Below are 25,362 nucleotides of genomic sequence, written 5' to 3' on the forward strand. Positions count from 1 at the left end.
TTGAAGTGAATCTAATTATCTAAAAGCAGCCTGGATGTACAGATCTAGTCATGGGGTACAGTTAGCGTAAACCCTCACTAAACAAACTTCTGTCACTTGAGGTTTAAGTTAAATTAGTTTCCAGAGCTTGCAAGTATTCCCAGCTGATTCTGAATCAGGTTTCTGTCATATTCTGTGTCAGAGTTATGGGTAAAGAAATAAAAAGTGTCTTAATGGTCGAAATTTCAGATCCAGATCACCTGTGAAACCTAATCAACCGGGCCTTGTCCTCGGGCCTATCTGTCCAGCAAACTCACCCCAAATCCCTTCTTAAATATTTAATATATTCACCTGACAGACTAACAGGGAAAAAGCTAATTAAAATAGGTGGAAAGCTGACTCTGAGAGCAGCCATGGGCAGTCTCTGGAGATATAATGTCCAGTGAACAGTGTCCAGGTCAACAGATGTAGTTCTGTGATTTGGTTTTTAGTTTAGTTCACTCATACTTTATACTTCCTATCAAGAGTGGGATTAAATTGTATTATTATGTGACAATATATACCAAAGAATTCTAAATCACATCTTAAAAAGTTTACTTGTGTTTGATGCATCGAGTCAAATGTGTTTTGTTTTAGTTATTTTAAATTAAAAAAAAACAATCTTAAAATTTAGAGAAATATTTTGATCTCAAGCAGTCACACATTTTGGTGCAATTTAACTTTTCTAAGCATTCATTTACACAGTGTGGTGTTTACTCAAGTACTGTATTTAAGTACATTTTTAAGGTTCTTGAGTATTTTCATATTATGCTACTTTATAAACTATAACTCTGCTACATTTCAGTGGCAAATATTGTAATTTTTACTCCACTACACTTATTTGAAAAATATAAGAAACTAGTAAACAACTACTGAAAATCAAGGTTTTAAATACAAACTGTATGGTCAGCTAATAAAATATGATGCATTGTTATAGATGAACCTACCCAGCGGTATATAAAGTAGTAAAAATTTGTTTTACTTTGCTACAAAATGCTGCATACACAGTAACACATCAGTAATAATAATCCAATATTATAAAATAACACTGACACTGACAAGTAAAGTAAAAGGACTTGTTGTACTGTTCACGACTTTAACTTATATTTTTTACCTTCAGATATTGCTACTTTTACTTTACTGTGAACCATGATATGTCAATATGACAATTTTGTTGTTTGTTTTACAGAGAGATGATAAATGGTATAATTGAATTATTGCCATCTCTGTCTTACAACACCAGGAGATAACAACATGATTTAGAAATACTGGTATTAAAGTTTACTTCCAAACTTTTATTATTTATGATGAGCATAAAATTATCCTAATGCCACAGTCTTACAGTAACTAGACAGATTGTTCTATGTGATTTATATATAGAATTGGAAACAAAAAAACCCTTAGAGTATCTTATTCATGGTGGGAGATCCACAGTCTGTGTCCAGACTGAGTATCCTAAGAATGTCTTCTGCATGTGTCACAGTTATTATTACCTTCCACTACTTCATCAAGGATGGTGCTGGCACCTGGTGTCACTGCAATGTCACTGACTGCTGAGTCACAACACCATGACAGTCCAGGAACCTGCAACAAACAGTATTTATTGGAACTGACTCATTTTGGATATAGATGATCAATTTTACTATGCGCACACACTGACAACTGTCCCAGTGTATTTCTATACATAGCCTCATCGTCAGCGAATGAATGCTGTCATGTTGTCACTGATCAGAGTTGGAAATGACACTGATTTGCTTTCAGTCAATTCAAGAAGACAGTTTGTCCTTTCTTGTTTAAAAAAAACAATCTTATGTGGCCTGGAAAGGCATTTAAAAGAAAGGCCATTTTAAATGCATAAATTGGGCCATACGTTTTGAATTTAGTGAGCTGAAAGGCAATAACTCTCAATTCTTGTTGGTGACATAAATGAACACATTTCCTAGGCTACTATTAAATGGTTTGGCTTGAAATCGAAATAAACATCTTCCCATAAACTTCCCTGAGCTTGTATTGACCTTTGTTTGTCTTGATAGAAATGCATTTCACTCAGGGGTGGCAGATAGCTCCGAAACACACGTAATGCACTTGCTTCATCTTTACCAGGGTGACCCCACCCAATAAAAAGTTTCCCCCCAAGGCCTCAGTGACAGAATTAATCCCACTTATTGACAATTGTCCTCTGTAAAGAGACAACTTATTGAGACAAAGGGACTCACTACACTTCTCACTTTCTTTTCTTAGTTCAGTTGTTCAGCCACTTGGACCCTGAGCATGACACACATTCGCAACAATCGCAAAGTCCCATCCCCCCAGCCGCCCAAATAGGAGCGCCTAAAAATAAGGAGCATGCCGCAACTGTTGCGCTGCTCGGGGTCTGACCAATCATTGCCCCATCCTCCCCGTAAACCGACCCCCCACTCCCGTTATCTTTATGGATTAGCAAATAGACTATGATCACAGAGGCTGAGTGACGTGGCCCTGGGTCTTATATATATATCCAACTCTTTCCTCTCTCAACAGTCAAGTTAAACAGAGTCAACTCTAACAGTGCTGCTCCAGCTCACCTGCCACGAAACTCCATTTTTCAAAAAGCGACATTCTTCTCGGGGCCATATTAGAAAGGAACGACTTGTCAAGAGAGTGCCAATTAAAAAAACCGGAGGAGCAGATGCCTTGCACATTGTAAATCGGATAATTTAATCCATCACTGTCCTGACATAAGTGGTTTCTTCGCAAGTACATCCGAAAAATCTCTAGGCTGTTTTTTAAACTCCTCCAAGTTTGAACTGTCCTCCGCGAGAGCGCGCTTGCCATCGACCTGCTAAAGTTTTCTGCGCTGCCGAGCAAGTGTCACCGAGGTATAAAAGTGGACACGGAAAAAGCCATCATGATGAGCAATAACTACAGCGACGACCAGCTGCCTCCGCAGTACTACCAGGCCACTGACTTTGGGGAAGAGGAGGACGACGAGATGCCAGCCACGGAGAAGGACCTGGCCGAGGATGCGCCATGGAAGAAGATCCAGCAGAACACCTTCACCAGGTGGTGCAACGAGCACCTCAAGTGCGTCAACAAGACCATCACCGACCTGCAGAGGGAATTTACTGATGGGCTGAAGCTCATTTCACTCCTGGAAGTTTTGAGCCAGAAGAAAATGTACAGAAAGTACCACACCAGACCCAACTTCCGTCAGATGAAACTGGAAAATGTTTCTGTGGCACTAGAGTTTCTGGACAGAGAGCATATCAAACTGGTCTCAATAGGTAAGTTAGACTTGGGATTTAATGGCTTCTTAAATGGAAACAATTCAGTAGTAAAATGCAAACATAAAAAAATTACAAGGCTATTATTAGAAAGGAACAAGTAATAAAATGACTTTATTATAGTTGACAGGGACAGTGTGTGCTCAGATCCTAATAAGATGCAATGCTTATATATTTAAAAGCTGAACCATGACAACAACGTTTCATGTCTTTTGATATTTCTAAGTCTGTCATATCTTCACAAACACATACACATTCTGTAGCTGCTCTGTTGGTATGTTATCAGCCCAGGTGTCAGCCAGCAGTGAGACGTGGGTTTCACAGGCCTCTGGAAAGCTGCATTGAGCTGGGGTCAACAGCTTATTGGAAAGTTACAGCAGACGTGCCACTGAGGTCATTAACTTGCGTCAGGGCCAAGGCCGAGTGGCTCCATAGTATGCTTAAACTCCTGCTGCAGCAACGTGGTAAACTATGGGCTGGAATTCAACTAGAACTGTGCTAATGACATTGACACAATTTAAATATGTGGACAGCAGTGTCACACACACAGCCCTCTATACACAAACACAAACAAGCACACACACTCATCTCTGTCACATCAGGGGTCAGAACGATTCACTGGGGCTCTTCGTTGACAGCCAGAGCCATCAGCAACTCCTGCGAGGTGAGGATTAACTCCGTTAGGATTTGGGGATCAGACTGTGGTACAGATTGCTGAAGTTACAATAAATCGTTGTGGATATGTGTCACATCCACAGAGTCCCCAGAAGAGGACTTCACTCCACCAGAATGAAGAGAATGTCACCTCTTAGAAATATTTAATAACTGAGGAGAAACTATTGGTCTAATATAAAAAGCACTGATATTGTAAGATGAAGAGTTATGGCTTAATTATACACCTGTAGACAACCCCACAATTCATACAGGAGAAAAGTTATTAAAAGTTTGACAGAGTATTTTTCTGTTTTGGTGACTAATGATCCTGCCACACACTTGAGTGAAATTCCCGGCATGGCTGAGGCTTTGGCCGGTGGACTGTGAAGGCCACAGTGTGTCCACCTGGATATACACTGAGTGTGTTAGTTTGAGTGTGTGTGTGATGATACTGGGGAAAACTCTCAATAGTAAACTCAAATATCAGCCGTCCTGGTCCTGAGTGTGTGTCCAGGATAGTGTGCCTAGGACCTAATATGTTAGTGTGTGTCCGGCACCGTTGTCCCAGTTATACAGACACACACTAGGTCAGACTGTTTTGACAGAAACAGGCCGTGATAATAGAAGACCTGGCATTTTACTTCCTAGCACCCTCTCTCCAGTGGGTCAGTGCAGCCCTCTTAAGATAATGTCTCAGTCTCATTCCAGTGACCCAGAGACACTAAAAGAATCACCACAGGCTTAGTTGCACATGTGTCACAGTGTGTAACTAGATGCCATTTGATGGACGACTCTTTGACCACACAGTTGCCACATCGTGCCACCTGCCTGTGCCAGTCAAACAGTGATACATCAAACATTATCCTCTGATAGGAGGCATGATCTATGAAAAGATAAACAGCTTCAATAAAACAGTCCCGTGATAAACAACTGGCATCAAAGTCCCTCTGTTATTAAAGTCTTACAGAATTAACCAGAGTGTATCACACAAGATTAGTTGATGAAACATTAAATTCAAGCGCTCCTCAGAGGTTCTTTGGCTTAAATGGTTGAATTTCTAAATTAGAGTGGATTTAAAATGGCTTATTTTACAAACTTTTCCTCCGAGAACTTCAGGAAATGAGCTGCATGCTCGCTGTCAATGAATCTAATCTCCACTTATTTGATTTATCACACGCTGGCGCTACAAGTTTTGGAGGTAATTGAAATCCGAGTGGCATTTATGCAGAGAGGGATCCACTTCCACATATCCTCAGCTGTCACTGTCTTCAGAGTACCATTGTGACTAGATGACAGATTGTCAGGGGTCCTCAGCCAGACAGCTGTCTGGGAGAAAGGGGCTCGGGGGAAGCAGTGAGGAGCATTAGATTCCTGTCTTCTCAGCAGTCAATCATTATTGTTTATATTTCTACTCAGAATAGCCTGGTCAACTCTGCAGACAAACACAGAAAGACAATTTTGATATAATACACTTATGTATATATCTTAATTTCTTGTGGTTTAGCTTTGGGCTGCCTTGATCAGTAATAATAATATACAGAATGTAAATAGTAGATAATAGTGGATTACACAAATCTCCCTGGAAGGGCCCATAAACAATTAACAATGAAAATACAGCTGGAAGATGCAGTTAACTAGTGTACCACCAAATACTGTAGGACATGGTGCATTATGTGAACTTTTGGAAGTTGTAAATCCTCATGAACACTGTTGTCTCTACTGTCCAACAACAGATAGCAAAGCCATTGTGGATGGGAATCTAAAGCTGATCCTGGGTCTTATCTGGACTCTCATCCTCCACTACTCTATCTCCATGCCCATGTGGGACGACGAGGATGACGAGGAGACTAAGAAGCTGACCCCTAAACAGCGCTTGTTGGGCTGGATACAGAACAAGGTGCCCCAGCTGCCCATCAACAACTTCAACCGTGACTGGCGGGATGGCAAAGCCCTGGGAGCTCTGGTTGACAACTGTGCCCCCGGTAAGAAGTGTCTAGTGGCATGAGCTGAGCGTACAGGCCGGGTGGAGTAAGTGCTGAGTCAGATTACGTGCAGTGCCTGTTAAAAGGCTTGTTGTATGTAGCGGTTTTCCTTGGTTGCTATGGAGGTTGGGGTCAGGCATGTGTCAGTCAGTGTATCTGAAACAGTATCGCCTTCTCAGGAGAATTTGTCTCCTTTGCTCCTCATCTAGAAATGAGGGCTGTATATCTCTCACACATTCTGAAGCACACACACACACACACACACACAAACAGCATCCAGATTCAGATGTCTACCAGTGTAATCTGTCTCTGGAGACCAGGTTGTGTCAGTGGGTTGTAGAGGGGTTGCTGATGGCCGGAGGACGTCCCTGCCAGCTGTCCCACAATGACTGAAGCTTTCACTCTCACTGTTTTGGACCCTGAGGCCCAAGCCTGGCTTTAGTGTTTATAGCCTTCCTGCTACACAACACCCCCAAATTTGGGCACCATTCCTCCTCCTCTGTCAGGGGGATGCTTGGCTCTGCATCAAAATGCAGAGTGATCTGTCACAGGGAGGTGCCTAAGCCACAGATCCAAGGATCACAAGGCTACAGTTTGAGTCACTGCCAATTTAGGCTTCTGCTTCCAACACTGAACATTAGAGAGTCCTCTCTTAGCTGTGCTTCACAGAGTGAAAGGTGGAGGAGTAGCAAGAGGAGTACAGAACTGTGTTTAACTATGTTTATATGAGCCATTGATCTGAGGAGACGCATCTTTCAAACACTGTGCTGCAACATTGACCATACAAGGTTCTGTAGTTTCATCAGCTAATACCAAACAGCAGGGTAACTGACGAAACTAGCTCTGTTCTGAAACACAGAAGCTCTGCTTTTAATTCAGATACAAATGTACAAAACAAGTTAATTGCCCAAACGAGGAAGAAACCACTATTCTATTTAACAGGTAGATAGCTACAATTTCTGTTAGTATATCCAGTTCTCACACAACTATAGAATACGTCTGCCTCCCTTGGTATTACAGTGATGTTGCATTATGAACGACACGGCTATGGTTTTACTCCAGAACTGACATCACTTTGAAGAGCACTGATTTCCCATAGCAACATGGTAGAAGGCCCACCCTGGTGCCTCCCAATTGTACTGTCACTGCACACGCCTTCCTTGCAGAATGCATGTAAACTCAACCCTATTAATACTGTGGTCCTGTGTCTATATAAAAATAGTATTCTGTGGTGTGCCTGTATGGGCCTTTTGAGTAAGTAGCCACTCAATAGCCAACACTAATCCAATTTAGGCATTAGCAGCATGGAACATGCTAGCTTTAGCCACAGTGAAAGTGCCAGATCGTCTCAAGGTTGTTTCTTTTGAACAGTCGAGAGAGACCTTCATTGAATTCACAGGAGCAGAGCAGTGTGGGTAAGGTCATGCGATGTTGTAGTTGGAGGTGTTAGACAGATAGTAGTGACAACCCAAGTGGCCTTATTATAGCAACCGCAGGGTAACACTGACTGCATTCATCTGTGAAGAACTGTCTAATTGCCCTGTTTGCATTCTGTTAGGTTTGTGTCCTGATTGGGCAGAGTGGGACCCAAACCAGCCTGTGCAGAATGCCAGAGAAGCCATGCAACAGGCTGACGACTGGTTGGGTGTGCCTCAGGTAAGATGCATGATAGATGTCAGTCACAAGGTGTTTTTTAACTTGCGTTAGCTCAGCTGGGTGGGGTTGATCTCATAGGACAATACAACAAGATTTATACTCAGGGGACAAATGCAAACATGCCTCTCCACAAGTATGTTCACCTGTGAGGCAACAATGAACTGTAAAACGGCAGTACTGTGTATGATATCGAGCCCAGTGTTTTTCCAGGGAGATCATGCTGGAGGGTGTCATGAAATATTTATTACCCTTCTCACTTCTAATGAGATTTACTGTATTGTAGCTCTCAGGAAGTGAGTTTGTAGGAGTTTTATTTAGTAGAATCTTGAATTTGTGGAGGTGTGAGATGCCGTAACACCTTCCGAGCCAGCCATTGAAACAGAGGTGTAAATATGCCTGCGTTCATCAGAATCACAATGTGAACAGAGTGCAGTATGTCCAGTCCTGTTTGTAAGACTCTGAGTCTCCGTATTGTAATGTGCACTATGCAGGTTGTTTACTTGTTTGTCTAAGACACAGGGTTAGCTATTCTCCGTGAGGCTTAGCATTGATGAGATAGCCGGGGGGTGTATGTCATGACTCTGCAGGGCTGGGGGCTGGATTCCAGTGTGGTGGTGTTAAGGAGATGTGGGAGAGGTCTGGCTCAGGATAAATCCCCCTGGCTGGCTTATTGAAGGCAACAATCCTTAACCCTGCTGTCCTGGGGTTAAATATAACTAGCGTGGTACATGGCTTTGTGCCAGTGTGTCACAGACATGCAAACAAGTGCTGGGAGGGAGAGAGGAGTCAGAGGTGGGGGGAATAAATAAATCTAATCTTTGTTAAATCCCATTGCATGCTTAATAAGGGAAAGTTGTATAAAAAGTCAACCATACCTTTCTTACAAATGACAGTACAGTTAATTTAAACATAAATTAGGCTATGGTGTTTTTTATGGTCATGGTTGTTGCAGGAAGTTGCATAAAAACTGAACTTTACCCTTTATGTTGACTATACCTTTCACTTAAAATCCAACCAGTTCTTCTCACATGTGATTAACACCTTTTGTGCTGGTTGTCTTTCTGTGCTGTAGGTGATTGCCCCTGAGGAGATTGTGGACCCAGATGTGGATGAGCACTCAGTGATGACCTACCTGTCTCAGTTCCCCAAGGCAAAGCTGAAGCCTGGAGCTCCTCTCAAGCCCAAACAGCTTTTCCCAAACAAGGCTAAAGCCTATGGACCTGGTGGGTAGCCCAACAGTAGCCATGCAAACCTGCACGGTTCACAACAGTTCATATGAACAGTATGAATGTATAATGAATATTGTTCACCTTCTCAGTCCTGAATATCAAAGTAGGGATGTTAGACAGCAACACCACATAGATACCTTAGCAATAGTACAAGCATTTACTCTCAGGAAACTTTTGAATACTTTTTTGTTGGTGTGTCACTCTGTGTCTCCTTATTTACATTGCAGGTATTGAGCCTCATGGCAACAAGGTACTGCAGCCAGCTGTGTTCACTGTGGAAACTCTGGAAGCTGGCAGTGGTGAGGTCCTGGTCTATGTGGAGGATCCTGAGGGACACAAAGAGGAGGCAAGTTATACCTGATAGACAAGGGATCTTAGCATGCAGCCTGCTAGCCAACTCAGATAATCCTGCTAAGTTTCTAAGTTTTGCAAAGTGTAGCATGTAATGTTTAATTTAACCCTCTCTTACTTTGTCTTCTTATTGTCCAGGCTAAGGTTAAACCCAACAATGACAAAAAAAGAACCTACACTGTCACTTATGTTCCTAAAGTTGAGGGTGTTCACAAGGTAAGAACATTATTTCTGATGTACATTAAGTCATACATACATCACTCAACACAACATGGACAAGCCACTGTAGTTAAAAGTGTCTTCAATTTCTCTTGCTTTTTTCTTCTTAGGTGAAAGTGCTGTTTGCAGGTCAGGACATTGACAAGAGCCCCTACACAGTGAATGTAGCGAAGGCTATGGGCGACCCCAGCAAAGTCCATGCCAGGGGACCAGGCCTGGATTCTACAGGCAATGTGGCTAACAAACCCACCTACTTTGACATCTATACAGCTGGTTAGTATGGAAAATTCAACCACTGGCATGTATACATGCAGACAACAGGAATGTGATCTCATGAACAGCTTGAAGTGTTTTAAAACAAAGTCCAAAGAATCACTGGAATTTTCTCAGAGAGACTAAAGCTACAGCGTCTATTTTGACCTGTGATAACTGATCATTTTCACTCAGGTGCTGGCAATGGCGACGTAAGTGTGATCATCATCGATCCTCAGGGCAAAAAGGACACAGTGGAGCTCATCCTGGAGAATAAGGGCGACAGTGTGTTCCGTTGCACCTATCGCCCCATGCTGGAAGGGCCTCACACTATCCACGTACTGTTTGCAGGCCAGGAGATCCCCAAGAGTCCTTTCACTGTCAACATCGCAGAGGGTGAGCCATCTGTCTGTGTTGTAAATTACTGTCAGACAAATCTGATTTCTTAGCGTGCTGTCAGGGTGATCTATCCATCACAATCTACAGTCATCTTTATTTTCCCTGGGAACAGCCACCCAGTTTAGACCATAACCCTTCCTATCTGTCATTTCTAGCTCCACCTGTTGCTCCTCCCATGGGAGCTCTGCTGCAGATAGTCCCTCAGTCAGTGCGCACACCTCCTGGAGCGAAGGGTGGGAAGGGGGTACCCCCCCCAAAACCCGGCCGCCCAAGTTAGTATGGCCTGCTGGGAGGAGCCTGTGCCCATTGCTCAGCCAGATCCCCCAAAACTTTTCCTTATGCCACACCCTGCAGATGCCCCTGTGTGCTTTCTCTAAGATTAGGGTGCCGCGGCTCAATGTTGTGCTTGGTCGCCTGCTCCATCTTCTTGCGTCTTGCAGCTTGATGGTTTAGTTATTTTCAGAGAGAGATGAGATGCAGTGTTGTACAAAAAACTGTAGTTTACAAATTGTCCCACTTTGCATTTCTGTCTACTTGGTTCTTCTCTGTTAAATATCTTTGCTTGTGCTGTTGACATGTTTGTTTTTATCACATCTAAATTTGCATCAGCCAGCATTCAGTTTAAGCCTGCAGTCAACATTTCGGAGTGAATGACTGAAATGTTGTCAGATGCTCCCTCGATGCTCTCAAATGTGTCAATATCCCATTCAACATTCTGCACTTTATGTTATGTGTGCTGCAAAAAGCATTCTCATTTACAGGTTCCGTCAGTCAACCTTTAAGGAATCCCACTTGAATTGGATATTTTAATGTCTACTGCTACTAACATTGCCGTCAACTGCTGGCTACTTTCAGTTGCCTTTTGCTTTGCTAAATATTTCACTCTTTCACACGTGTTGTTATTCCTTTCAGCCATGAACCCAAATGCTTGCAGAGCTACAGGCAGAGGCCTTCAGCCTAAAGGCATGAGAGTAAAGGAGGTTGCAGACTTCAAAGTTTTCACCAAGGGAGCTGGCAGTGGAGCGCTGAGCATCTCAGTCAAAGGACCAAGTGAGTCAGACAGCTCTCTCTTCTCTGCATCACTCCTCATACATTTTTAGAATTATATCCTTTGTTTGGGTTTTTGTCTGAAGGGTAGCATTCACACAGGCATACGATAAAGCACTAAACAAAATGTATAAAATGTCTCCATCCATATTGACTGTATTATTCATCCTCAGCTGGGGCAGAAGAGCAAGTGAAAGTGCGAGATGCAGGAAACGGTGTGTATGAATGTGAATATTACCCCCTTAAGCCTGGTAAATACACAGTCAGCATCACCTGGGGAGGCCAGCCCATCCCACGCAGGTAATTTCCTATTGCTGCCTTTAGCTATTCATTAACAATGCACATTCACTTTTACGTTCGGTAATGTTGCATATTCTTGTATGGTGCAGCCCCTTCGAAGTGGAGGTGGGTGAGGAGGCAGGTTTTCAGAAGGTGAGGGCCTGGGGTCCTGGTCTGAAGACTGGCATGGTGGGAAAATCTGCTGACTTTGTGGTAGAGGCCATCGGCACTGAAGTTGGAACTCTCGGTGAGCCGTGTGCAAGTGATATGAGCTCTTACAGAAATAAAGTTGAATTTTTGAAAATCTGTGAAAATCTTGTGAAATCTGAATGTTTGAATTCTTTTGATGTTCAGGCTTCTCCATCGAAGGCCCATCACAGGCTAAAATTGAGTGTGATGATAAAGGTGATGGCTCATGTGATGTGCGCTATTGGCCCACTGAGCCTGGTGACTATGCTGTCCATGTAGTTTGTGATGACGAGGACATCAAGGACAGCCCCTTCATGGCCCACATCCTTCCTGCAGCCAATGACATCTTCCCTGAGAAGGTAATTCCCACTCACTGAAGTATATACCACATAAGTCGTATAAGTACAAAGCGGGTTACCACATTTCGATCATATTCTAAACAGAATACATTAAAACAATAAAATGTTGCAGGTGAAAGCCTATGGTCCAGGCCTGAAGCCAACTGGCGTCATTGTGAACAAACCAACTGAATTCACCATTGATGCCCGCATGGCTGGGAAGGGTCACCTCAAGATCTACGCACAGGTATGGAGAGCACCAGTTTGTGAAACCTTAATTGTTTATTTATGGGAACACATCATTTATATTGCATTTGGCTGTACAGACCAGAGCTGACATGCTTATGTTTCCCCTAAGGATGCTGAAGGCTGCACCATCAACATCAAGATCACTGACAAGGGAGATGCCACATTTCTGTGTGTGTACACTCCTGTCAAGCCCATTAAACACACCATCATCATCACATGGGGGGAGGTCAACGTGCCCAACAGCCCATTCAGGGTAAGACACATGACAATGTAGACACACACTATGCTGCACTTAAAATTCAGTCAATTTAATATAATGATACTCCACCAAATATAGACAAAGTAGGAGGACTGTAGCAGTTGCTGTACTTGAAGCAATTGCTTCTGCCTCAAGTACACTGTGAATTCATTAGGTGCTGGTTGGAGAGGGTTGTCATCCAGACAGAGTCAAGGTCTATGGGCCTGGAGTGGAGAAGACGGGGCTCAAGGCTAACGAGCCAACATACTTCACTGTGGACTGCGGTGAGGCTGGTCAAGGTGAGCATGTACGAGGAGATGGTGTGGGTGGTTACAAAAACACTGAGTTTAGTTGACTCTTAATGGCATTACCTCAGCTTTGTCAGTTAGCTGACAAAGCTTATTTGAAATGTTCTTGAAATAAAGCTCTAGGCAGCGGAGTGACTGCTTCTATTTATTCAGATTCAGTAGATTCATCTACTTTTGAATGACCTTTGTGAACTGTGCTCATTGCTATGCACCATTAGGGGACATCAGCATTGGAATCAAGTGTGCCCCAGGGGTGGTTGGCCCTGCTGAGGCAGACATCGACTTTGACATCATCAAGAATGACAATGACACCTTCACTGTCAAGTACACTCCCCCCGGTGCAGGCCGATATACCATCATGGTGCTGTTTGCTGACCAGGTAAGAATACAGTTTCCAGGGAAAGAGGGACTGATGAGTTTTGTAGAATCATTTTTGGAATTTTATTTAGTCTTGAGTAATTTCTTATGATTGTCTTTCTTGGCTTTGTCAGGAAATTCCCATCAGTCCATTCAAAGTCAAAGTGGATCCATCCCATGATGCTGGCAAGGTGAGAGCAGAGGGCCCCGGACTCAACAAGACAGGTGAGATCCACTGACACCAAGAACCACAATTAGTATAAATACCAAGCACACCAAATGTATAGATATTTCCATTTGCAACAAACACCCACTACAATACTATGATGTCATAGAAATGATTTGATTTGACTAGGATTGGTAGCACTCAAAAAACACGTGTGTTTCAGGAGTGGAGGTGGGCACTCCAACCCACTTCACCATCTACACAAAGGGAGCTGGCAAGGCCAAGCCTGAGGTGCATTTCGCAGCGTCAAGCCCAGGAGAGGCGGTTTGTGACTTTGAGATCATCGATAACCACGATTACTCCTACACTGTCAAGTACACAGCTCTTCAGCAGGTACAGTAGTACAGTACAGTAGTCCTCTGTTTGAAGACCATTAACATTAGAACAGGATGCAGAGATTATTCACAATAACGCCTCAAATTAATCAATATGCATTCTTCTTCTTGTGTCTTTTCAGGGTAACATGGCAATTTCAGTCACCCATGGGGGAGATCCCATTCCCAAGAGCCCCTTCCATATCACAGTGGCACCACCTCTGGATATTGGAAAGGTGAAAGTGGAAGGATTAGACACCAGTAAGTTGCAAACACTAAATACTATACTCTTGCATTTACCATGTAAAAATTGTTAATTGCAACGGTTTAAGTGCTTCATGTTAATCTTTCTTGCAGAAGTGGAGGTTGGAAAGGATCAGGAGTTCACAGTTAACACAAAGGGCGCTGGTGGGCAGGGCAATGTAGGTGTGAAGATGACCTCACCCTCTGGCCGACCAATCCCATGCAAGCTGGAATCAGACAAAGCCAAAGGAACTCACAGTGTGAAGTATATTCCCCCAGAGGAGGGGCAGTACAAGGTTGATGTCAGCTATGATGGCAACCCAGTGATGGGAAGCCCCTTTGGCGTTGAAGCAGTGATGCCTGCTGATCCTTCAAAGGTAAAAGTTCATGAAAGCTTTTTATTTCATTTTGTCCATACTTGAGGCTCATGAAATATATATGACATATATATATATATATATACATACATATATATATATATACACACACACACACACACACACACAACATACACATTTTGTGATGTTTTTGAATACAAGTTTGTAATACCACATCTCAAAAACTGACCTGACTGTTGCATCGCAGGTGCGAGCCTTTGGCCCAGGTCTGCAGGGAGGCATTGTGGGTAAACCAGCTCCATTCACTATTGACACAAAGGGAGCTGGTGCAGGTGGGCTGGGCCTGACTGTGGAGGGTCCTTGCGAGGCGAAGATTGAATGCCAGGACAACGGTGATGGCACATGCTCAGTGTACTACCTGCCCACTGAGTCTGGGGAGTATGCGATCAACATCTTGTTTGCTGAGCAGCACATCCCCGGCTCTCCCTTCAAGGCTGCAGTGCGCTCAGCCCTCGACCCCAGCAAGGTGACTGCTAGTGGGCCGGGTCTGGAGAGGGCCAAGGCAGGCGAACCAGCGACCTTCACTGTGGACTGCACCCGGGCAGGCGACGCTGAGCTCACCATTGAGATTGTGTCAGAGACCGGTGCTAAGGCTGAAGTGCACATCCAGAAAACTGCAGAGGGGACCTTCTCTGTTACATACATCCCACCCTTTCATGGCACACACACCATCACAATCAAGTATGGTGGCCATATGATTCCCCAGTTTCCCAAGGTCCTGCAGGTCGAGCCCTCTGTGGACACCAGTGGGGTGCATGTCTATGGGCCAGGAGTGGAGCCAAGAGGTAATGAGACCAAGAACCGAAGCTTAAAATGAGTTAGCACGGCATGTAGGTTTCTAATAAACCTAGGATATGTGCTAGTGCTAAAATAATTAGTCAGTTAATTGATTAGTTAGTTCTCAGAAAAGCAATTAAAGTCATTTATCAAGCAACATTTGCTGGCTCCGGCTTCTCAGATGTGTTGAAGATGTGTGAAAATTTGTTTCAATATATTTGGGTTTTAGGCTGTGGCTTGGAAAACACAAGCGACCTACCTACTTGGTCTTGTTTCTCTTTGGCAACAAATCAACCTGAAGGGTTTTTCTGTTTCTAGGGGTCCTTAGAGAAGTCACAACCCACTTCATCGTTGATGCCCGCGCCCTCAACAAGGTTGGAGGAAGTCATGTGAAGGTTCACATAATCAACCCCTCCGGCACCAACACAGACACCTACATCACTGACAAGGGGGACGGCACCTACAGAGTGGAGTACACAGCTTTCGAGGATGGTAGGAGAAAAATATGACATTATTTAATTTACTGACAGTGTTAATTCACGCAGTTAAAGGATCATAAGGTGGAGAGGCATCGAACAACAGTGATGGAAGTAAGATCTTTGTCAGAAGTGTAACATTAATAAAGCGAAACTGCTACAGATAGATAGATAGAGGATTTTACATAGACAGGCTGTCTGAAAGAGTGCATACAGACAGACAGAGAAATCACAACAGGTGCATTTGTTGGGCGCCATTTGGGAATAAAGCAGGAGAGTGGTAAAAGAACGAAAGAGAGGAGTATAAATACAGAATGATTCAGTGGAGCAATGATGTGAGGGGCAGAGAGGCAGACAGGCTCTGTTTTATAAATAGTGTGCTCTGGAACAGAAGCTCTTAACCAGGCAGGTATGTGTGCTGAAGGCTGCCTGCACATGGCTATACAGCAGGGGAATGACAGGGGATATTAATAGAGACCTATAACACAAAGCAAAGAGATCACAGAGTACTTCTCCACCAGACATGCTCTAATATCATAGCAGTGCGACTGGTAATCTGACATATAGGCCTACTGAGAGGGCTCTGTCAGAAAATGTTGTAACAGAATAATGAATAGGGAATAGATGTAATTCCTTGTATGTTCACCAGAACGTCTTCGCTCTAGATTCCGTCTTTTATAAATAAACAGATGTTTATCTCCCTAAAAGGGAATTTGTCTGGCCCATAATTAAAAGAAAGTGGCAATAACAGAAAATATTTGCTTGCTTTGAGAACACTCAGCACTGGCAGAGAGGTATGACATCAGACATTTAACTGATGTATCTATTTGTGCACAGGAATGCATTTGATTGAGGTGCTGTATGACGATGCGCCTGTACCCAAGAGTCCCTTCAGAGTGTCTGTGATGGAGGGATGTGATCCATCCCGGGTCCGTGCCTATGGACCAGGTCTGGAAGGAGGAATTACCAACAAGCCCAACTGCTTTACTGTGGAGACCAGGTAGTGTTGGATCACATTTAAAAGATACATTTGTGAGAACTTAACTCAAACGTGTGCAATAAAATAAAAGTGTTGGCTTCTCTCTCAGGGGCGCTGGTACAGGAGGCCTGGGCCTAACCATCGAGGGAGCCTCAGAGTCAAAAATATCCTGCAAGGACAATAAAGATGGCAGCTGCAGTGTGGAGTACATCCCCTTCACTCCTGGAGGCTACGACGTCAACATTAACTACGGAGGTCATCCAATCCCTGGCAGTCCGTTCCGTGTACCAGTGAGGGACCCTGTGGACCCCACCAAGGTGAAGTGCTCAGGTCCAGGTCTGGGTGCCGGGGTGAGAGCCCATGTTCCTCAGACTTTCACAGCAGACTGTACCCAGGCTGGACAGGCCCCACTGGATGTCAAACTCTATGGCCCAACAGGTGAGGACATGCTGTTTAACTATGAAAACCTATAAACCTTGCCTCTCTAAGCTGACAAATAACAGCGAGTTGGTGGTATATTATTATTTCCATAATGTCTTATTTCCAGGTACTGTGGAGCCAGTTGGTGTGAAGAACAATGGTGATGGCACCCACACAGTTCACTACACCCCAGCCCAGGATGGCCCTTACACTGTAGCTGTCAAATATGCAGATCAGGAAGTCCCACACAGGTACAGTGCAAATAAAAAAAAAAAGCACCAAGCCAGGCAGTATGTGCAGATATGTCTTAATTAAAGTTCTGCTCTGTCTGGCTGGATTTAAAAAAGAAAAAAATTTAGTTCAGCAAATGAGGGACTACACCGACCGGTTCAGCAAATGTTCTGTTCCCATTTCTGTCTTTTGTAGGACTAGGTTTAGTAATTACACTTGTTATTCTCTTCTTCTTCCATAGTCCATTCAAGGTAATGTCTCAGCCTGGGCATGACGCCAGTAAGGTACGCGCCAGTGGCCCTGGTCTAGACACAAAAGGTGTGTCTGCAAGCCTGCCTGTTGAGTTCACCATTGATGCTCGTGATGCTGGAGAGGGACTTCTCACCGTTCAGATTCTGGTGGGTTCAGCTACCTTTTACACAGTCATTTCTGAACCATAAGCCACCATCTAAAATAACTCGATATTGTCTATTGACAGGACCCAGAGGGCAAGCCAAAGAATGCAACCATCCAGGACAACAGGGACGGCACGTACACTGTCTCCTATGTACCTGACTCTACAGGCCCTTACACTATCACCATTAAATATGGAGGAGATGAGATTCCTTATTCCCCATACCGCATCCAGTCCCTGCCCACAGGAGATGCCAGCAAATGTCTTCTCACTGGTGAGAAAACCATAATAACCATATTTGCTCTGATGAAATAATGTATTATAGTTGTAGCATTTGTATATTTATATTCAAAACATGCATTTTTCCTTTCCAGTTTCTATTGGAGGACATGGCGTGTGTGAGTAACCAAGGCTTTGTTTTTTAATTTCTGTGCTACATCGCTTAAACATTCTTTGCAGCACTAATTAGCCTTTATCCTCTTTCCCTCTCTGTCCTTAACAGCAAGTCTACAGAAGCTGCAGACCTCTGAAGATACAGTCATCACAGTGGATGCCAAAGCTGCTGGGAAAGGCAAGGTGACCTGTAAGGTGCAGACCCCACAAGGGATGGAGCTGGACATGGATGTGGTGGAGAATCATGATGGGACCTTTGACATTTACTACACAGCCCCTGAACCTGGGAAATATGTCATTACCATCCGCTTTGGAGGACAGAACATCCCTAAGAGCCCCTTCCATGTGATGGTGAGTAAAGGAGTATTTAAACAGCTGCTACAGTTGCGCGCTAGGTGCACTCTTGTTCTCACATTTAGTTGAATGAATCCAACTGTTTCTCTTCTCTCTGTATTGACAGGCCACAAATGAGCCAGTTGTTCCCCGTGATACTGTGGATCCTCTCTTCCGTCCTGTTAACTTCCTCGTCCCCTTCACGCCACAGCAAGGAGAAATCACAGGTGTGACAAACACCACTCGAACAGAAACAAAATCCTGCTCATACAGACACACACACACACACACACACACACACACACACACACACCCACCCACAAAACATCTTTTTTTAGGTCACTGACATTTAACCAAACTGCTGTCATTTCTAGGTGAGGTGCGGATGCCTTCAGGCAAGACTGCCTGCCCGCATATCACTGACAACAAGGATGGCACCATCACAATCAAATACCAGCCCACAGAGAGAGGCCTGCATGAGATGGACATCAAATATGAGGGCAACCACATTCCAGGTCAGAAACATGCCATGTTAGAAGGATGCGAAGTAGTTGTCTTCTTTGAAAATAATGATAATAACTGATGCAAGGAAGCAAAATATGATAGCTGTCTCATTCTGAGACAATACTATACACAGTTCTGAGTCTCATTACTGTTTGCCAATGATAATATCCCATACAGGAAGCCCTCTGCAGTTCTTTGTGGATGCTGTGAACGCTGGAGTGGTGACTGCTTATGGTTCAGGTCTGAGTTACGGCATGGTCAACAAGGCTGCCACTTTCACTGTGGTCACCAAGAATGCAGGAGAAGGTACCATACCTTACATTTCTAGTGATATCTGCTATTGTACAGGAGATGTGTGGTAATACAGTTAACCCTTACAGAAACATAAGAATCTGGGTGTTTTTTCCCCCTCTCAGGTGGTCTGTCACTGGCAGTGGAAGGTCCCTCTAAGGCCGAGATCACCTGTAAGGACAACAAAGACGGTACCTGCACTGTGTCCTACCTGCCAACAGCTCCTGGAGACTACAACATCATTGTCAAGTTTGACAACAAGCACATTCCTGGCAGTCCCTTTACTGCTAAGATAACTGGTGAGGACATAAATAATTTCTCCCATATACTGTTGATGTATATTTATAGTGGATGTGTATATTATTCAGCTTTTAGAGATTGACCAACATCTAAACCACCTTTTTTATGTCAAGGGGATGACGCCATAACCAGGACATCCCAGCTGAATGTCGGCACAGCAGCTGATGTGTCCCTAAAGATTGCAGAGACTGATCTGAGCTCTCTGACTGCCAGTATCAGAGCACCATCAGGCAATGAAGAGCCCTGCCTGCTCAAGAGACTGCCCAACAGACACCTTGGTGAGATATTCACTTGCCAAATACACGAAATAACAGAAAGAGCAGAACATAGATAAGACATTGTTGGATTCATCTAATGCATTTAGATGTCATTTTTTCTGGTTCTTTGTCTTGATTTTCTTCCTGTCTACATTTTTTATGGTCACAGGTATCTCTTTCACTCCTAAGGAGGTTGGCGAGCATGAAGTGAGCGTGAGGAAGAATGCCATGCACGTGGCCAACAGCCCTTTCAAAATCATGGTTGGCCAGTCAGAGATTGGCGAGGCCAGCAGAGTGAAGGCTTTTGGTAAAGGCCTGGTGGAGGCACACACGTTCGAAATGGCTGAATTCTTTGTTGATACAAGGAACGCAGGTAAGCTTTAGAGATGGTATGTTTCATCTTTATGGCAAGCACAGTTGGAAAAAATACAAAGGCAAAAAATACCTTTTCAACTTCACTCTACTTCTCTTCTTCCTTTAGGTTATGGAGGTCTAGCATTGTCAGTCGAGGGTCCAAGCAAAGTGGATATCAACTGTGAAGATGTGGAGGACGGGACGTGCAGAGTGACCTACTGTCCAACGGAACCTGGAAGTTATACTGTTAACATCAAGTTTGCTGAAAAGCACATCCCAGGTTAGAATCTTTTACTTTTTACAAATTTACAAATACAAAATCATTTGACATCTTAAAATAAAAGCAGTCTGTATATATTTTGTTTACTGTACGTGTGTTTGTGTCCGACAGGAAGTCCTTTCATAGTCAAGGTGACTGGAGAAGGAAGGATCAAGGAGAGTATTACTAGAAAGAGACAGGCATCTTCTATTGCCTCAGTGGGGAGCACATGTGGCCTTAACCTCAAGATCCCAGGTGAGTACAGAAGCCAGTCAGAAGTGGTTAGAGGGTAGCGGTCAACCATCTTAAAATAAATGACCCTGCTGTACACTCACATTTGTATTCTCACTGTCTTCTCCTCGCTGTAGGAAACTGGTTCCAGATGGTTTCAGCTCAGGAGAGGCTGACCAGGACATTCACCCGCAGCAGCCACACCTACACCCGCACTGAGCGCACAGAGATCAGCAAAATCCGTGGTGGAGAGACCAAGAGGGAGGTACGAGTGGAGGAGAGCACCCAGGTGGGTGGAGGAGGAAGCCCCTTCAGAGATGTTTTTGGAGACTTTCTGGGCAGAGAGAGCCTCAGCAGCTTCGCTGGCATCACTGCCAGACCTGAGGGTGAGAGTCCAAATTTATACCCAGTTTTTCAAATGTGAAAACTTGTATGTTGGCTTAAATTGTCTACTAAAGGATAGATGTTTAGTATTTTAACCAAGAATCTTCTTCAGATTCTTGGTTAAAAATCTGTTATATATCCTGTGCAAATGTTGTTGTTGTATCTAAACACATCCTCTCTGCTGCTCTACTTTATGTAGTTGAGAGTGGCTCTCAGGCCATGACGGCTCAGGTGACCAGCCCCAGTGGGAAAACAGTGGATGCTGACATAATGGATGGAGGGAGCAGCACCTACAGTGTGCGCTTCATTCCTCAGGAAATTGGACCTCACACTGTCAACGTCAAGTACAGAGGCCAACATGTCCCTGGTAGCCCCTTCCAGTTTACTGTGGGGCCCATGGGGGAGGGAGGAGCACACAAGGTCCGTGCAGGAGGGCCTGGCCTGGAAAGAGGAGTGGCTGGAGCACCAAGTAAGTTCACTCTGTGGTCATGGACATGCTATCAATTGTGTTTTCTCTAAATACTATTCAAGACATGATTTTAAATGTTTCATGAAACGTCGATACTTAAGATGAACCTTCACCTAATTTAGCTTTGTTTCACCCTCTCTAGCTGAATTTAGTATCTGGACCAGAGAAGCAGGTGCTGGCGGTCTGTCCATCGCTGTAGAGGGCCCCAGCAAGGCTGAAATCTCCTTTGAGGACAGGAAGGACGGTTCCTGCGGTGTCTCCTACATAGTGAAAGAACCAGGTAGACTTTTGTCACCCACAAGTGTATAATTTTCCTCATTTGAATGTTTAATAAGAGTGTTTTTCCTCTCTAAACTGCGAAACTTTTCAGTAATTCTTCCATACTTCCTCCAGTTCATATGATGGTGAAAGTAAATAACCTGTCTACTTCCCCAGGTGACTATGAGGTGTCAATCAAGTTCAACAACGAGCACATCCCTGACAGCCCGTTCATCGTTCCAATTGCTACACTGTCAGACGAGGCCCGCAGGCTCACTGTCACGAGCCTTCAGGTAAGATCACACACACACACACACAGACACACTTAAACACACAGAGAGTTGACGCAAGCCACATTCATTTGTTGTACAAAACAATCACAGACAGACACAACACATGTACAGTCACAAAATATCAGAGTTGAATAGCAGATTGCATGTAACATAATGTATGAGTGGTTGTTGATATTTCTGTCAAATAGCACTTTGCCCTTGTAGCGTAATTGAATGCCAGTGTTGGAGCATTATCCGCGACTATAATACTGTGATGCTGGCCAGTGATGAAGGCCTGGATTAACTGTCCCTTGCTAATGTGGAGCAATACAAGCTGTGCTATGTGTGGGCAGTCAGCAATTCTATGTGATTGTGTTTCTGTCTGAGAGGAAGAAAGCAAGAAAAGTGAGCGGAAGATAAAGACTATTTTAAAGATACCTGTGACATATCACCATATTGGTGTTCTCGCTTCTGCGATGCTTGTTTTATTTCCTTTCACAGTTTCCATTACAACTGCCAACAATGCTAAAACCATATATTTTTAGTTTACTGAAAAGCCACTTCAGAGTGCTTTTCTACCTCAAGAAGCCAGGTGAAGTGCAATATCAGACCAGCGTTTAAAATGTCACGCTATCTCTTATGTCTGGTAGGACAGCTCCTCCGCCTGTAGGGCAAAAACACTAAACGCCTCGCTGTAAACTCTGACCTTTTCTGCCTCTCACACCCAACCGCTCAATCTATTCTCGTTCAGGCGTGATGAGTCACACACTTTGTGTCCCTTGCGGTGTGGGCACACACACACGCACGTACATACACACATATATTCTGATCATATTCTTCCCTGTCTCTTGTAGGAGAAGGACTTTAAGGTAAACCAAGAGGCTTCCTTCATGGTGGAGCGCAACGGGGCTCGAGGTGTGGTTGACGCCAAAGTCCACACCCCCTCTGGCTCTTCTGAGGAATGCTATGTCACTGACCTTGACAGCGGTACGACCAACCTCTCTTTGTAGTACAAAGTAGACTTCAGAAGCTTTTTAAAAAATCTTTAAGCATCATTTATGAATAACAGATCAATAACATTTTCACTTGTGTTGTGTGTTCTGTTCAGACAAGAATGCAATCCGCTTCATTCCACGGGAGAATGGAGTGCACTCCATAGATGTCAAGTTCAATGGATGCCACATTCCTGGAAGCCCCTTTAACGTGCGAGTGGGAGACCCGGGGCTGATTGGAGACCCTGGCATGGTGACAGCACACGGCCCTGGACTGCAGGGAGGAACCACAGGTAGATATCACCACCACCACTACAAATATTTGTGATAATTTAGCATGGTTTCATTGTGTTCTTATTTTTTTTTAAATTTAATATCATGTGCAGCAAATGAGCAGCATTTTCATCTTTTTCTGCATTGCCCCTTTCTTCCAGGTGTACCCTCAGAGTTTGTGGTCAACACCTGTAACGCAGGCTCTGCCACTCTATCGGTCAACATCGACGGGCCATCCAAGGTCAAGATGGACTGTCGGGAGTGCCCTGAGGGCTATAAGATCACCTACACACCCATGGCACCTGGCAACTATCTCATCACCATTAAATATGGCGGGCCACAGCACATAGTGGGAAGCCCCTTCAAAGCTAAAATCACAGGTCTGCTTGACAGTCATTCTCCCATCTGATCTGTGGATGACAAATGTCTCGATTATGAAACAAATGTTCCTCTGAAAAAAGTGCGGAAGTCAGTCAGTAAGAAATGTCATCTTTGTTCATACTGCTCAGTGTAGATCTTACATATTAGCTGTTTTTCTCTGGCACTACACCAATGTATTCCTGTCACTGCTTGGTGCATACAAATTCCTATAGAATGAAAAGAACTCCCGTGAGTCCTGGAAGTTCACTTTATTTGAAAGTGATATGAAATATTTTCCTATTTGAGCTCAGGCACTAGTCCACTTCCTTGCACTTTTCTGTGGAGGGAAACTCTCCCCATGAGCAGGAGCATGTTTGCTTTCCTCATATCTTTGTCAATACTGAGTGTGTTATATAATGTTTGGACTGAGCCATGATGACATCAGATAACCTCTCTCTGTCTCTCCCTCTCCTACAGGCACCCGGCTGTCAGGGGGACACAGCCTCCACGAGACCTCCTCTGTCTTGGTCGAAACGGTTACCAAGACCTCCAAAGTGGGCGGTGGCTACAGCTCCTCCTCTTCCACCACCTCAGCCTCTCTGACATCTGATGCCAGCAAGGTGGTTTGTCGTGGAACAGGGCTGTCCAAGGCTTTGGTCGGACAGAAAAACAATTTTACAGTTGACTGCAGCAAAGCAGGTGAGATGATCACCAACATAACGACAGAAGACACAAGAAGAGCATGTATCAATCAAACACATAGTTTCTACAGACACTACAGACTAAAGAAATATTAATTGATTTTTGGCCACTTGCGGGCAGAGGAACAAGCTGTAAACACCACACTCACATGTTATCGCCTTATAAAGTTGTTATTGTGAACGTGTTTGGTGCTGGGGAGGTAGCATACATTTTATCAGTTTTTTTTTAACTGAAAACAGCTGATGCTGAAAATGAGGTTAATGAGTGAGAGAAAACAAAACATTACGTTGCAGGCCTTAAAACGAAAACAAAGAGCTGAAAGACACTATAACTTTGAGGTAGAGCTGAGGTGAACTGTAGAATCGGGTCATAATTCTCTACGGGTTCGTCATGAGCAACCCCTCTTACATATTAGATAATTATTACATCCATTGGTTGTATGCTTTAAGCCAACACAACCACACACACACGCACACACACCTGTGCAGCCTTTGTACACCACGATCATTAAACCCCTCTCTTACTGCTCTGCCCAGGTACCAATATGCTGATGGTGGGCGTGCATGGACCCCATGCTCCCTGCGAGGAGGTGTATGTCAAGCACATGGGCAACAAGCTCTATAACGTCACCTACACCGTCAAGGACAAGGGCAGCTACACCGTCATCGTCAAATGGGGCGACGACAATATCCCCGGGAGCCCTTACAAAGTGGTTGTACCCTAAAATAAACTGCACCAATGCCTCGTCCCTTCTCCTCCACTGACCCACCACCCTTTTCTCATCATATGCACGCATCAATCAAACTCCCCAGTACTTCTTTCCGGCGCTGCTCTTCGCTGTTCAGCGGATTACAATATACTCAACATGCACTAAAACCCGCAAGGACATTTGCTTACAGTTTTCTTGATGACAGAATATCTATTGTGCCAAAGTTTTGTATTAACTCTAGAAATTACATTTAAGTATGCATCCACATTCAGAGTGATGTAAAGGCAACAGCGTGGTTTACTTTGTCTCTGAGTGGGTAAATGTTTTGCTCGGTCCATAAAATTTCCTCTCTCCATTTTGTTGTGTTGTAAACAAATGACATAATATATGGATGTTAAGAGATGGAGTAATCAAGAATATTAAAGTTTGATGCAATATGGTTTTGTATGGTTTAAGAATGAGAAATTGACTTTTTTTGTTATATTAACCTATTTTTGGTAAGTCTTTGCAGACCTAATAAAGATTTAATGGCTAA

At 43.9% G+C, this 25,362-nt stretch overlaps 1 protein-coding gene across 3 annotated transcripts; it reads left to right on the forward strand.

Annotated features, from left to right (window-relative positions):
- The first annotated feature begins 2,517 nt into the window (after positions 1-2,517).
- Positions 2,518-25,362, forward strand: LOC122874940 (filamin-C-like). 3 transcript variants are annotated; one of them, XM_044193520.1, is made up of 47 exons: positions 2,518-3,281; positions 5,669-5,917; positions 7,476-7,573; positions 8,646-8,796; positions 9,030-9,148; positions 9,292-9,369; positions 9,483-9,645; positions 9,820-10,020; positions 10,179-10,295; positions 10,936-11,073; positions 11,244-11,370; positions 11,460-11,596; positions 11,704-11,897; positions 12,010-12,123; positions 12,235-12,378; positions 12,539-12,662; positions 12,890-13,050; positions 13,163-13,253; positions 13,418-13,587; positions 13,712-13,829; positions 13,926-14,188; positions 14,397-14,994; positions 15,305-15,478; positions 16,300-16,462; positions 16,551-16,879; positions 16,989-17,112; positions 17,334-17,490; positions 17,571-17,760; positions 17,861-17,884; positions 17,989-18,230; positions 18,340-18,439; positions 18,587-18,727; positions 18,894-19,022; positions 19,133-19,306; positions 19,421-19,585; positions 19,734-19,937; positions 20,046-20,198; positions 20,310-20,432; positions 20,546-20,794; positions 20,992-21,261; positions 21,404-21,541; positions 21,697-21,812; positions 22,646-22,778; positions 22,900-23,076; positions 23,218-23,436; positions 23,894-24,115; positions 24,655-25,362. In XM_044193520.1, the coding sequence occupies exons 1-47, from the start codon at positions 2,906-2,908 to the stop codon at positions 24,840-24,842; spliced, it is 8,235 nt and encodes a 2,744-aa protein (XP_044049455.1). In that variant the 5' UTR covers positions 2,518-2,905; the 3' UTR covers positions 24,843-25,362. The 3 variants fall into 3 exon arrangements, with proteins under 3 accessions (XP_044049455.1, XP_044049456.1, XP_044049457.1); XM_044193521.1 differs by lacking the exon at positions 17,861-17,884; XM_044193522.1 differs by lacking the exon at positions 10,179-10,295 and having other exon boundaries at positions 2,519-3,281.

Source organism: Siniperca chuatsi, linkage group LG4 (assembly GCF_020085105.1).
Source record: "Siniperca chuatsi isolate FFG_IHB_CAS linkage group LG4, ASM2008510v1, whole genome shotgun sequence".
Classification (NCBI taxonomy): domain Eukaryota; kingdom Metazoa; phylum Chordata; class Actinopteri; order Centrarchiformes; family Sinipercidae; genus Siniperca; species Siniperca chuatsi.